The 15,068-nt window shown below is 42.6% G+C and overlaps 1 protein-coding gene across 16 annotated transcripts in view; it reads right to left on the bottom strand.

The window, feature by feature from the left end:
• The window catches only part of CELF2 (CUGBP Elav-like family member 2), a 790,463-nt gene that overhangs the window by 286,459 nt on the left and 488,936 nt on the right, over positions 1-15,068 (bottom strand). The window contains exon 1 of one of the 16 annotated variants that reach the window (XM_088802305.1): positions 11,184-11,543. The exons of 11 other annotated variants lie outside the window; for them this stretch is intronic. In XM_088802305.1, the coding sequence (XP_088658431.1) occupies positions 11,184-11,437 (254 nt within the window). In that variant the 5' untranslated portion in view covers positions 11,438-11,543. Of the gene's footprint in view, positions 1-11,183; positions 11,544-15,068 lie in introns of those variants that run through there. 4 more of the 16 variants (XM_074325006.2, XM_074324999.2, XM_074324998.2 and 1 more) reach the window with 4 other exon arrangements.

Genomic DNA, 15,068 nt, shown 5'->3' with positions numbered 1-15,068 from the left:
GACCTAAGAAACTATATTTCACACTGAAATCCACATATTCAGCTGCCAATTCCCCAACATACCTACAATTCCAACCTGTTGGTGGCCTTAGAAGGCTCTTAGAATCCCTCAAAAGACTCACAAGCAACCTCCGGGGCCAACCTGCGAGGTGGCACAACAGAAAGACCTCAGGCTTTGCAAAGGAACAGAGACAGGTACAGGTTCCAGCATCCTGTGCTACCTTCCGCCTTCCAGAACCTCAGTTTCCCCACTTGCAAAATAGGAATGCAATTTATGTTGCAAAATGTTTCTGAAAATTACTGTAATTGATATAAATCCCTTAGCCTAACAGCTGTCCCACAGTATGTCATAAAGGAAGAATAGCTAATATTATAAAAGTTTTCAGGAAATGTACCTACAGGAAAGCAGCATCCTTTAAAATGTTAGTTATCAGAAGCAGGAGAAACACACATGCAACAAAGTATTTGGTTGTCAATGAATTACAGTTTTGTTGATGCTAGAAACCTTTTTTTGGGGCTTCTGGGCATACATCACTTTATTGAACATACAACTAGAAATCAATCTGAATCAAAAGTATCACGTTCTGAAAAGACCTGAAAAACAAGACATAGAGGCAAGATAAAGGCCATCGTGTAGCTTCTGAGGCTGACAACAGCCCTGTTTTAGTCACTTTTGTATAATAACTGCACACAAAATCTTGGCCCAACCGAAAGTCTGCCTGTAACGTTAGACTTCTTCAACTGAGAAGATACAAAGTGCTGATTAGAAAGCACCAATTAATTTGTCCGGAAACATCTGTAGCCTCTGTGTGACAAGCCTCCTCTCAAGGTCCTGCTAAGTGCTCGATTTCGCAGAAACGGCAGTCATCTCAGCCACGCCCCAAGTTCCCACTGCCTTTGGGGACGTCCCTGGCTCTCCCTAGTGCAAAGCGGTGTGTTATGGGAGGTGGGTTTGGAGGTCACATACAAGGCCTGGAGAGTTTCTCGGAGACGACACGTGGGTGCTGAGTGTTTTCCTGGCCCGCCACGGAGGAAGTGCCTCAGCCCAGGCTTTAAGCTTCCCAGCTGAATCTGATCGTGCCTAATCTTAACGAACCAAGTGACTTAGAAGGTGAGGAGCCAATATTCACACTAGCTGTGGTGGCTCTAGTCTCGGAGGTTTCAAGGACCCTGTCAGCCATGTCAGCAGAAACAAGTGCCTGCTTAGGAAAGCACGCGACCAGAATAACTAGGATGCATCCACAGCTGGGCACTGCCTGGATACACACCTTCAACCCACTGTGCCACCTCTTCGGGCAACAGTCACAGGTTCCTTTCCCAAACCATTTCCTCCTGCAGACGCTGTCCTCCTCCTTTGTTCTCCAGGCAGTTGGTGGCCTGCGCACCTGAGGAGGCCACCAGGCTGTGGGACCTACACTACCCCCCACCATATTCATGTCATCAAAATTGTTTTCTTAATGGCTGCCTTTCTGCAGGGTTCGCGGTCCCATCACGCGAGAGCCAGCCTTCACACTGTGCGGCTCACGCTCACCCCACAAGAAAATCAAAATCCATTTCAGCTGGTTAGAGATGGACTTTTTCAGAACACGCATCTGGGCATACTGGATGGAGATAATGGTTTCTGCTTCACCCCATTCCACAATGGAAGGTCTGACCACAAGTTCACGGTTGGACTACCAACTGCACTGTCTTTCTCAATCATTGTGCAGAAAGAGGAGAGAGAAAAAAAAATCCATCTTCTTAATGTTGTCCTGGGGACGGAGCATTTTCTGAAAGTTTATATGGGAGCAATACTGCTTTATGGGTCCGCGGCTGAGGTTTTATAAAGCATCAATGTTCTGAGGGAGGAAACATTAGCTGGCCAGTTGTAATGAAGTTCCACTGTATTTGATTCTCCCAGGAAATGCAGGTGAACTTGTGGTCAGTTTGAAGTACCGTGAAAGTATAAAATATTTAGGTTGTCATTCCTTTCCCGGCATTAGCTTCACAATATCACTGTGGGACAGGTAAGAAGCGTATCTTATTATCCTTATTTTCTCAATGAGGTATCTTGACAAGTCACCTGAGCCTTGAAGGGGCACAGAAGACAAGCCAAGAGAATACACGAGGAGGCTGCTGAGCGAAGGATGCTTAGCCGTGAAGAACCACCTTCCAAGCCATTGCTGGAGAGACCCTAGAGCTAAATTCCCAGGGGTTCCATCCTGCTACTACAGACAAGCAGACCCCGAGGCAGGTGAGGGTCCCTGACAAGCAGAAACAATGCAAGAGGACCTTATTTCTAACCCCAAATTAAAACGTACCCAACAGCCAATGGACTTAAAATGGTTGCTGTACGAAGAAAAAATGTTTCCGAAATTCTTCCTGAGAGGAAAGTAAATTCTGTGGCGAGTGCTCAATTAAGAGGAAGTACTCTGCCTCGCTCTCCTCTCCAGCGCAGGGTGCTGCAAGATACCTCTAAGAACCAGAAGTAATGTGCTCCGAGTGTTCTAGTCCTAGAGAAAAGGAAGCAATACTGCCTATAGGAGATGTTGGAGGTGCCTTTTTGACATCTAAGAGTAAGCGAAGAGGAGGGAAAAAAAGACCCAGGAAAATCTGGGCTTTTTGGGGAAAAGAAAGAAGAATCCTGACAGGGAGCATTATGATGTAAAATAAAGATGACTTCACATTAAGAAATCACTTTGCGATACAGCTGCCAGAGTGTCAACCAGCAGCGCTCAGGCTTTTCAAAGGACTCGTGTGTGGCCTTTCAATCCTGACCCCCGGGAAAGATGGCTGGGTGGACAATGGGAGTCACGAGGAAAGATGTCACCAGCATGGACGGAGGGGAATAATTGCAGTTGGAGGCCTCCTGGTGACAATTTCGTGCAAGCAAACACAGCTGCAGCAGCGCCAAATATAGCTGGCCACGACGACGACATCCATGGAGCTAATCACTCTGAAATGTGCTACCCTGATGCTCCACCAGAAAACGCCACACCCCTTCCATCATGTAGGAAATCAAAATACAGTTTTGTGCACAGAAACACGCAGCTGCTCCAGTGGAATCACTACCCGGGATGACCGAGCAGTGCTGACCCGCTCTCCACTCCAGGCTCCAATTCTCAGACCTGGCTCGTGGACACATGTGGCCCCTTCTCTTGAAATTTAGGAAACCGCTCGGAAAAGGGATAAAATGAGCTTAGAGAAGCCCATTTCTGCTTGGAGAAGAGACAAAGAACTGAGAAGATACAAATGAGGAAAACACAAGAAAAGCAGAAAGAAAACCTCAGAAATAGCTGTAGTGTCCATGAGCTGAAGGAACCTAGGATGGGCTGCAAAGAATCAGGCGGGAAGAAGAAAACACAGCAGCTTCACTAGAGAGACGTGCGTCCTCTACCTGAAGCTGCCCTTCCTTACGCTTTTACATAGCACCTTTCCCTTTATTATTCCTCTAAGAGTTTTCAAGGAGAACGTGATGCGTCCAAGTTCAACCTGCATTTGTTCACCTGTGTGACAAGTGGGTGTGAGAGTGTATGCGTGTGTGAGTTGGTTTACCCCAGTTAACCCCTTGTAGGTCTATCAGTCTCCTGTAACTTGAGCCTTTCTAAGCGTTCAGCTTATGTGCTGGATGCCCATTAGGCAGAATCACAATCGTAAGGGCTTCTTTCAACAGTGACCGGAAGCTATGGAGTAATACATGGGTCACATACCACGTGGCAGCAGCCAGGAATTTGGTCTGACCAGGACCAGCTGGGTCTCCCCAAGAAAATATTGATTTAGAGTCTACTGTCCAGATGTTTCTGTGAGGAGCCTTTCTTTCTTCCTACTCTAAACCTAAAAGATCTTGATAGTAGCAATATCTCAATTGCAACTGTGAAAAGGAAGGGGCCCCTGGGTCGCTAGGATAGAAAGGGCTGCTAAACGGGGAAGGGTCTCAGCTTCTCATCTAGTAAGTTATGAAGCATCATCAGAGCGAAATTCTTTCATCACCTTTATTGGAAGATACTCTGGTTTTCTGGGCCAAAGCGTCCAAACATAGTCCTGTGACCTACAGCTACCATGACCCCCCGAAAATAAGACCTAGTCGGAATCAGTTCTAATGCGTCTTTTGGAACAAAAATTAATATAAGACCCAGTATTATATTATATTATACCCAGTCTTATAGTAAAATAAGACAGGGTCTTATATTAATTTTTGCTCCAAAAGACGCTGATGATCTGGCTAGGTCTTATTTTCAGGGAAACACAGTAGCAGTGTCACTACTCTGAGGTACATCTTTGGTTAACATGTTAAAGCTTTCTGAATTTTTAATTTTTTCAGTTTATGAAGGTAATAATCTATTTATAAACACGTTGCATTGTGCAATAATTTTCATAACTTTAATTAGCCAAAGACTATTAAATGGAAGATATTTTAAGAATTATGTCCAATAAGGTAGTTTTTCATATATTTTTTCACATATATACGTATGTATGTATACATGTGTACACACACACACACACACACACACACACACACACACACACATTTTATGCCTTTTGACCCCAGCCAAGTGAATAACAAAATATTTGGCTCTTTTGGCCTAAAGGACCAAGTGCTTTTATTGGCATCAGATGAATGTAGTACAACTTTCCTGCTACAGGGGGAGAGTAGGAGTAACAAAGACATAATTCATGGAAAAGAATATAGAATTCCTTAAAATTTAATGAGCCTAAACCAAGCTATGAACTTTCTCTAAGAAAAAGCATGGAGAGTGAGCCTTTCAGCACATTACAGAATTCTGACCCCACTACGGAAGCGGAAGAACTATTCACTCCTATGGTACTCAAACACCATTTGTTTCAAGCTGTCCAAAAATTATGTCAAAATGTCAAATCCATCAGCTGAAATTAACTGCATTCTCTCTGAGGAGTGAGTCACCGCCATCCACCGTGAAAGTAGAAAAATCTTCAGTCCTATTTGAGCCTATAAATGTCAGACAAAGCAGCTGGTGGGTTGTGGGAACTTGAATTCCATGGTTATGACAGAGATAGCCACAAACAGTTCCAATGAAGATAAAAACCTCGTTGACTTCTTTCATTATTAATGTTTAAAATCAAAACGTTCCACGTGACCCATTTTAAAAGTGCTATTCCTATCAAGGGCTCCCATGAATCGGTCGTCTTTCTGTACGATTCTTACAGAAGGAAAGCACAAATCATTGAACTGAGATCTCTTCAGAATAGATTTCTTTATTTATAATCTGACCTTAAGTAAAAGGCCATATGAGTCTGGTAGAAAAGTCCAGAATAATAAACCGAAATGGTATTTTAGTCTAAATGCAGCCTAAACTTAATTTACATAAACCTTCGGGAGGAAAAAAAAAATGGATCTAATAATGTGCTGGCAACTTAGCTCTGAGGCATTCATTCAAAGGAGTAATTAAAATTTAACCAAAAACCGAATTTGTACTCATCTGTCATTTTGAGAGCCACATGATTACATATTTATTAGCGTTCTATTTGAAATTATCAGCTGATCTGAAAGCATCAGTCTCAGTATCTGAACATAATACACAACCTGCAGTTCATAAAACAGACCGTTTGGAAAGCTCTGGGTGTCAGAGTGAAAGTGGAAATCTCAAACATGCTCACAGGGCATTTCAACAGTGGAACTGGAATTGCATTTCGATAAAACTAGTGGGAGGAGTCACTTTCTGTTGTTATTTAGAACAAATGGGAAGGGAGAGGCGTCCCAAAATCTCCCTCAATGTTCCCCCCTTTCCTTTCAAAGTCCGCTAGGAATCGAAAGCTCTCAGCAAATGAAAAAGGGATTCCCAGGAGGAGACCCAGGTTCCCATCCGTTCACATCCACATTCGGGGCAGGAGGATATTGGATGGCACAATTAAACAGCGATGACGCTGAAGGGGAATCATTATTTGACAACTACCTGAGAACATCACATTTACTGCGCTATTAGTTTGTTTCCCACAAAGGTTTTTCCAGGAGTGCACGGCTCCATTTCGCTTAGATTTAGCACGAGCTTTTTCTTGAGGAAAAAATAAAAATACATTTTCTGCACTGCTACACAAGTAGCACACCGCGGATGCTGGCTTTGTGACATTACCAGTCCCTCCCTGACAGTGGAGACAGACAGGAAGACATGGGCACGTGTAGGTGCTGAACTGGAAACCATGTGAACATTCCCACGCTCCCCTCTGCAGTTTTCTAGAACACATATTACACCGAGAGCTCGCTAACTCCTTTGTGGTGTCCTAATGGGCAAACAAAAAGCAACATGGGACCCTCCCCCGGAAAAACAAAACCCTTTGACATGAACACTCTAAACTGGAAAAAACACTTTAAGACTGGGTGAAGTTCAGCAGAGGAAGTGCCACACATCAAGGACTTATTTATTCAGCTCCTTGCAACGCACTGAAAATATTAAGTTTTCATTGAAATGCAAATAAGAGAAGGGATGTTTACAGTGTTGTTTCACAGTTGTGAGGTTTGTTTTTAATTCACTACAGCGTCATCAGACCCCCATTGATAGTTGGTGTCCGGAGTCTGCAGTAGGAACACAACCCGAATTCTGGCACAGTAGCCAGATCATATCGTGTGCAGGTTGTCTGACAATTGATCAGATTACTTTGCATGCCAAAACATTACCTGTCTTTTTATGAGAAGTAAATGAGTGTTACCTTGTAAGAAACAAAACCACAAGGAAGGGATAAAGAGAAATTAAAGTTTGGGGATTTGTGTTAAAAGTGTGTGTGTGGGGGGAGATTGCAGTCTTTTATCAGAGGCCAAATATACTGTCATTATAACAGTTGGAGGGAAAAACACTGAGGTGGAAAACATTCGAAACGATCCCATGAAATCTTAATTACTAGGTTCATATCTGAAAATCCTATCTCCTTTTTATCTTGTTCTGCAAGGTTCTTGTTCCCCCCAGTTCATTGCGTCTCATCAACAGATGCCAAAGTAATTTCAATCTAGAAAATTACAATTAAATAGCAAGACTTACCAATTAAAATAATACCTCTAACCCAGATCAAAGATAACATTAGTGTTCTAAAATGCCAACAAGGGATGAGTTTTGGGTCTCAGGAAGCAGCTGATACTAAAATATGCAGTATTAACTGAGAAATCCCACCTGAAAATATATATTTTAAATTTCCTTAAAGAACAATATGCACAGCCCTTTCTTTTAGTGTCTCTTCATTTTAATTTCCTCTCATGACCGTCATGGAGTCAGGTGATAAATCTGTTATCACTGTATTTTATTAAGTGTAATGGCATTTTCCAAAAACAATATAAATGCCATCTTAAAAAAAAAAAAAAGAGACCCACTGCTTTTGAGTATCTTTCTGGTACTTTGTAAACCCCGAAATATTTTTATTTTATTCATTTTTTTAAATTAAGGTTTATTGGGGTGACAATTGTTAGTAAAGTTACACAGATTTCAGGTGTATAATTCTGTATTACATCATCTATAAATCCCATTGTGTGTTCACCACCCAGAGTCAGTTCTCCTTCCATCACCATATATTTGATCGACATAGTTTTAAATAAAATATATTCTCTTTAGTTAACTGACATAAGGAAAAACAGTGTAAATTTGCGTCAAATCAGAGTCAAATCTTAAAAGGTGATATGTATGTATTTCCTATAGTGCTCAATCATTCTCATGTGGCACCACTTTGGTTTTTTGACAAAAACCTAGGTCATGCTCAGTTCACGGCTCTCTCTTCCTTCCCATTAACATGGGAACATGTGTTTCTATAACACACAAGCCTACCACAGCTTTGCCATTTCCTGACTTCCTGGCAAGTACGCAACCTCTTTAAGCATCACCTCTAAAATGGGTATAATAACCACCCTGCAGATCTATTGTGAAGGTTAGAGAGAGTGTAACTAAAGTGTCTTGGCACATAGCAGACAATTAATGACTCACACTTTTGCCATACTGGGGGGTGGGAGGGAGAAAGCAATAATTCTGTTGCCTTCTTAGACTGATCACATTGCCCCTTGCATAGTTTCTTAATCTATAAAACAAGGTCTGATGAGATGGTCTCTAAAGCTCCTTTCACCTTTATAAATGATGTCCCTAGAATCACCTTTCAATCCAATTAGACATTGATAGACATTTTTCTAGTTAACTTGGGAGGACTTCATGAACACAAAGAGGGGAATTCACGAAGTTGAATTTATACTCAGGATGACTTTTCTTGTTTTCAATAAGGTTATTTGCCGAACGTGAAAAAAACAAGATTTCATTTTAATTTACTGGTAGCTTCTTCTCAGTATCTTATTCTAACACTACAAATCTGAACTAATACTTTTGCAGATGCATTTACAGATATTTTTTCCACCTGTACTTCCTCATTTCCAGATAACTTTGTTTGGACTTTTTTGTTTAAAAAGACAAAAAAAACCCTAAATGCATATATATGACTGAAAAGGTAAACCAAAGGAAGGAACACCTCACCCCCAACCCCAATCCAAAACCAGCTGCCCCAGTTTAAAACAGATTTTTTTAATGTTAATAAAATTTTTAACATAAAATTCCTATTTTCTTTTCATCATACTTCATTACAAAATGATATTCTATAGTAACACAAAGAGAACAAAACTTTAATAGTTAAGATGATTTAAAAGGTGCGTTTCCACTTAGTTTTGATAGTAAATATTTAAAACCCCAAGACTGAAGCATGTGTCCTAACAATTCCACACCTCCCCAGAGCCCTGAATGACCTGGGCTTTTTACCCTGGATGGTTTGTGGGGCCAGTAAGCGTAATAACTCATCTCCAAAGCTATTGGTTCATCTGCCTTGAGGACTCAAACATATTACTACATCTTTCAAACTTATCTAATATATTCTTGTGGGAAAAGGCCATTGAAAATATGCTCTATTGATTTAAAAAGTCAACACCAGAAAAGTCCCTATGCTGTGAGTTCCTTTTAAGAATAGGCCAATATCTAGCCGACTGCAATTTAATGCAAATGGCAATATACCGTACACAACAACCAGTCCGGGAAACAATAAATCTGCACAGCTATCTTCTCAACTGTATGCACGAGGCGATCCGAAACACTGCTAGGTGGGTTTCAAGCATTTTCAACCTTTCCGTTTGCCCTCCCACATCCCTCTCTATTCCCCAAAGATCATCTCCAATGTGAGTTAATTACAAACTCTTTTTGGAAAACATGCTACAGTATTCTCTGGGATAAGGAGACACAGAATAGTTATCTTGGGAACAAAGAATAAAAATATCATTTACAAATCCTCTATTTATCTTCTCTTTAAAAAAAGTTCAATTAAGCAATAGTTGACAGTGAAAACAATTTGAGTTTGATTTCAAAGGAGATCATTTGGAAAAAACTAACATCCAGAGGAGAAGTGGGGGTAGAAATTATATTAGGATTTTTATGATAGTCCGTGGCTAAAATACAAAGGCTCTATTCAGAGCAAATAGTTGGAACAAGTCACATTCATCCACCTAATGAAAAGGACAAACTAAACTTTCATAAATCATAATTTAACGGACAAGAGGCAGCATCTCTCAGAGGTCGCTAACACTTTAAATCCACAGAGCATTCATTAGCTAGATATATTATGGCCACTTATATAGCAGGTGACCATAAACTGAAAACCACGACCAAGCCAATCCTTCAGTTCAGCCCCACACTCCTCTAGAGACAAGGAAACACACCAAACTTTCAATAGCTAATGTGCAAACATGTATTATATATCTTTACAGATATATCTTTTACGGGGGGCAGGACAGAGATCTTTTAAACAAATACCATGGGAGTGCTACTAACCAACATTAATTTCTCCGAGAAAGCTGCCCAAAGGAAACCTAATATTTTAAATTGATGTTATCTGATCATCTTAGTTGAGACAATGAACCTTATTGCGTGTAAAACAAGTTAATATTCTTAATACCCACTGAAAGGACAATTCGAATTTAACAGATTCTATCCTCCCCAATTAAAAAAAAAAATCCTAGGGGCCCAAATAATTGGCCACTGCGGAATTTCTCAAGAATCACAAACTCGTAACATTTAACACAGGAAAAAAGGAATCTAGCACCGTAGGGGAAAGTTAGTTGCCAGGTAAATGGATCATAAAGCTCAGAATGGCATGAAAATTGCAAAGTACAGTAACGGGCCAGAAAGAATACGGATGTTAAGTCTTACAATGCGCAGAACAGGAAACATTTTATGTGGACTCTTACCAAGGACAGCAGTGCTTTTCACCAGATTAATTGTAGCCTCAATTCACTACCAGATTTCTTGCCTGGTAATTGAGAGTTTCACATCTACCATGTCTAAAATGGACACAGACCTTTCAGACCCACTTCTGGCAATCCCTTTTCTCTCTTCGGGTTTTCTTTTCACAACACGTCTGACAAACAAGCAGATCCTACCGAGGTGAAAATGCCTGAGTTGGTAAGAGAAACTTTCCTATCAACACTAACGAGCCAGATAAAAATGAGGCATACTTCCCTTTCCTCAGGAATCCCAGCTCTCTACTCCCAATAAACTCTCACCCTAGTTTGACGACATGTAAAACATCCAGAAGCACATCAATTATTAAATTATCGGCTGCATATCAGACAGAACCACCACGATTACGTAAAAATCACCATTCATTTCTGCAGTAGAGCACACCTGGCTATTTTAATGCTTTGTATCCCCCCTCCCTTTTCTTCTTCTTCCTCTTCTCTCCTTCCACTCTCCGAACCGTAGGAAAGGAATCTTTGCAAATGGAAAGTCAGATGAGCGGCTTCATTTGGTAACACCGGGTTGTTAAATGGGCCAAGACAGCTCCATCAGCCCGGCATTTCCAATGACAGCAGCGTGCACGCGCGCACCCCACCCCACCCCGGGCCGCCGCGCCCCGCTGGCCGCTCCTCGCCCGGTTCCCGCTCGCTGGTCACCGGTCCCCGCTCGCGTACCGCTGGCCCCGATCCCTGTCCCCGCGCCGCTCCACACGTCAGGACACTCTCCCTCCTCCCCAGGTCCAGCGCCGGCTCGGAAGCCCACGGGAGGCGGCTGATCCGCAGCCGCCACCCGCGGAGCCCCGGGCGGAGGAGCCGCCGCGCGCGCCTCGCCCTTCTCGGGGCTCCGGGAAGGCGACTCGGAGGCGGCCGCCCGGCCGGGGGCGCGGGGAGAGCGCCCTCGCGGCCCCACGTTCCCCCGGGGCCCCACTCACATTCGGTCGGGAACTAGCAGGCGGCCCTCAACCATCATGTCCGGGAGGAAATCCAGCTTGAAGGCAGAAGTCATGTTCGCGGCGCACGCGGCGCTCGGAGGGCGGGCGGGCGGGGGGCGGCGGTGCGCGCGTCCGAGCGGCCGCGGGCGGCGAGACGGACAGGGACAGGTGCGCGTGGCCTCCCCGCGGCGGCCGCCCGAGCCGGCACTTGTCACATTCTCTCCCCTCCCGCGCTCCGCCAATCCCCTCAGCATCCAGCGCCGCGGCCACGGTCTGCGGAGCGCCAGGTGCGGCGAGTGGGGGCGGAGCTCGGCGCCCGCGCGCCGCCGCTTAACCCCCGCGGGCCCGCCCGGGGGAGGGACCGGCCCCAGGCAGGCGGCCGGGGCCGCGGAGCTCACCGGCTTCAAAAATAGCCCCGCTTGCCTAGGGTCCCCGAGCATCCAGAAACGCTCACCGCGCCGACTCTGCCCTGTTCCGCTCAGTGCCCCGTTTCCACGGGCCCGGCACGAGGACGAAGAACCGCGGGTAGGAGGTTTCGTGCCACTGCATGGCCAAAGCCTAGGGCACTTCCCGGTCAAAACCAAACTCCCAAAGCCACGAGGCACGGACTCATCCCGAGTGTTTGTTCAGTGCTCTCGGTGTGATATGCTTGCCGGTGTATGAACTAACAGTAATCACTGAAGTAGCATTCGTTGTTTAGCCAAAGTAAATATCTCATAAATGCCCCAAGTGACATTCAAGGACTTATCTCAGTGCTTTAAGGAGGAAGATAAATCAATCTCTGCACAGCTATGTTTCCTTTTGGATCATCTTGAAAACAGAAGTATAAGAGACTGGAAATAAGAAACAGCAATAAATTACATTTTCTTTTAAGAAGATAAATCATGAATTTGTCATTTCCTAGTATTTAATACTATGATTAAAACCAACAGTGAGGGCCGCTGGATGGCTCAGTTGGTTAGAGCATGAGTTCTCATCAACAAGGTTGCCGGTTCAATTCCCAAATGGGATGGTGGGCTGTGCCCCCTGCAACCAAAGATTGAAAATGGCAACTGACTTGGAGCTGAGCTGCGCCCTCCACAACTAGACTAAAGGACAAGACTTGGAGCTGATGGGCCCTGGAGAAACACATTGTTCCCCAATATTCCCCAATAAAATCTTTAAAAAAATAACAACAGTGACTTTATGAAAGATTGTTAGGTCTATAAAAGCCCATTTAAGATTCGTGAGTCATTAGGAATTGAGAAAAAGGACAAAACTAGCACAAAGGAATGAAAGCAGGTGAGTTTAATGTGCTCAAATTCTTGAAAGATAAGTAGATTATGCGGTGGCATTCTAATTTAGCATTCTCATTACTGTATTGTTTGTTTATTTGGACGAAACCAAACTTTTCACAATGTGGCAAGTATGTAAAACTTCTTCATGGCCTGTTTCACATCCTAAAACAACATCATAAATGGCAGACATTAACAGTTTGCCTGTTTTGGTAATCATCATGGTAGTCAGGGGGTTAAACCACGAAGTCACGTGTAGTTAAATGTGTCACGTGCAGTTAAATCTGTCACACACCAGATATGAAGAAAAATATCATTTTTTTTCTCACCAATTTCTTATGTGATAATGAGAACTGACCATCTTTAGCGGTTATGAAGGAAAATGGATATTTATACACCAATTTAAAACCCACATATCAATTTTAAATCCAGGCTTGATGCATTGAGCAATATGGAGTAATAAGCCTGAGAATTCAATTAAGACCATGAATACACAATTTACTTGATTTCCTTCTTCTGCTGAACAATATGTCTGGCTTTCGACCGAGATAGTTTTAATTCCAAGACAGTGAGATGTAGGGCTGGAACACATTGCCTTTCTGAGGAACCAGGTCTAGGTTTATAAGGAATTGAAAAACAGATGCAATAAAATTAATTCTGATATCCAAAATGCCCAAACTTTTCCTAATACATAATACTGTTACACTATTCCCTACCCCAACTACGGCAGGCTACATTTGCAATTGTAAGAATTTTGTTGGTCTTTCAATAATTTGAATAAAGTAATTAGCTGGGTAAATTAGACAAACCTTGACAGTTCTTGCTTTTCCATACATTATTTACATCAATCCCAAGTGTATAGAATGAGCTGACTGTATCACATTTATTTAAAGAACGAACAATCAGAACCAGTCCCCACAACAGAAGCAGATTAACAGCATTAATCAAAAAGAAAAAAAAAATTGTTTTTCAAATCACCTATGGAATAAAGCTCCATCTAATGTCTACATTCCATAAGGTAGAAAAAGCTTCATTAACAAGCACACTTCTGAAATATTTATTTTCCCTTTAATTGCATGTGAATTCGTTGGGAGAAGCTGTCTGGAAGCCCTCTTACTGACTTAAGCCTTCTCAGCAGTTTGTTAAATTCTTGCCTCCAGTCCCTGGAGGCGATCGCGGATTCAAAGCAGCTTTTAATCACACTATAAGGAGGGTGAAGTAGTGTGTAAGTAGGTCATAGAGAAAGAATTACGAGTGCATAGGTTATTGCCTTATTTAACAACTAGAGTGTACCAGAGTTTTCAAAGCACATTTGCTTTGCCATTGAAAGTTAGAAGCAAAACCAGGGTCAAATATAAAAATCATTCTTCCGTGGGACACAGTGACAACGTGAACCAGGGAAAGCTTCTAGGGGATGGCTGAGTTTAAATAGTTTGGCTGCCAAATACATAAGTAACATAGCAATTGCATAGGCATTTGATGCAGGCGCCAGAAACAAAACACACACACACACATGCATACACACCGTAGGGTTTTGTTTCCATGATCACAGTACAGGTACAATAGCTGTTTTCAAAAATACAAATTTCAAAAGTTCTTGAGCTTGAAAATGAAAACAAAACACCCCACCAAATACCACCTGATGAAAAGCTTAAATTTCTCATTTCACTGCTTTGGCAGAATGAAAAAAAAACAACCACCGCCACCAAAAAAAACAAACAAACTGAAAACAACTCGATGGGGTCCCTTTTTTAATTTCCATGCAGTAATGAGCCATCAGGTGTCATGTTTTGGCAGTTGCAGTTACTTGGCAGACAGCTCCACTGGGCCACCGTTGAACACCCCGGTTCGGTGAAGCTGTTCTGGAGGCAAGGATCTTATCAGCAATGAAAGAGGCTGGAGCCAATGGCAGGCTCCTCTACTGGACATGACCTGGTTGGTGACACCACCGTGTGCTGACATCACCGCGGACGGGGCTATTGGGAACCATGAAGTTTCCTCATAGTTTTAGCTTCATTGTAGAAAAACCGTAAGCGCTTCCCTACGCCCATCCCCCTACCTTCCCTAATTGTCTCTCTCTCTCTTTTTTTAATCAACTTGCTATTCATTTCCCAAACAAAAGGCAATTCAAAATTGGAAGCACTTCAAGGGAAAGTTTCTGAATGACCTCATTTTAGATGAGGCCTTCCAAGGCAATCCATTGCACTATGCTATTTCAGCAAAACCCCTTTCCCTCTCACGCCTCATCTCAAACTGAATTTTGTCCAATGGTCATTGTTAGAGCACTGAATTATCACTGACATTTAAAAACAAAACAAAAACATAACACTCTCAATAGAAACAGAGCACTAATAAATGCATTTATACATAGAGTACGCACTGCTTGAATTCAAAGAATCCTATTCCTGTCACCCCACTAAATCAATGAACCAGAATATAGTCCCTTGACCTTTCAACATTGTTGCTCAAAGTGTATATTATAACTGAGACACTGGTACCTGACATAGACTGATTGATGTTTATAACCAAACAATTAATTTTTTTCTCCTGCAGACAACCCTGTATATTTTATGACAAATTTCCATTTTAAAAAACATTCATATATATAACT

Source organism: Rhinolophus sinicus, chromosome 1 (assembly GCF_057876585.1).
Source record: "Rhinolophus sinicus isolate RSI-liver-muscle chromosome 1, RSI-T2T, whole genome shotgun sequence".
Taxonomy (NCBI): Eukaryota; Metazoa; Chordata; class Mammalia; order Chiroptera; family Rhinolophidae; genus Rhinolophus; species Rhinolophus sinicus.
Note: the sequence above shows the minus strand (reverse complement) of the source record. Positions and strands in the feature narration are given on the sequence as shown.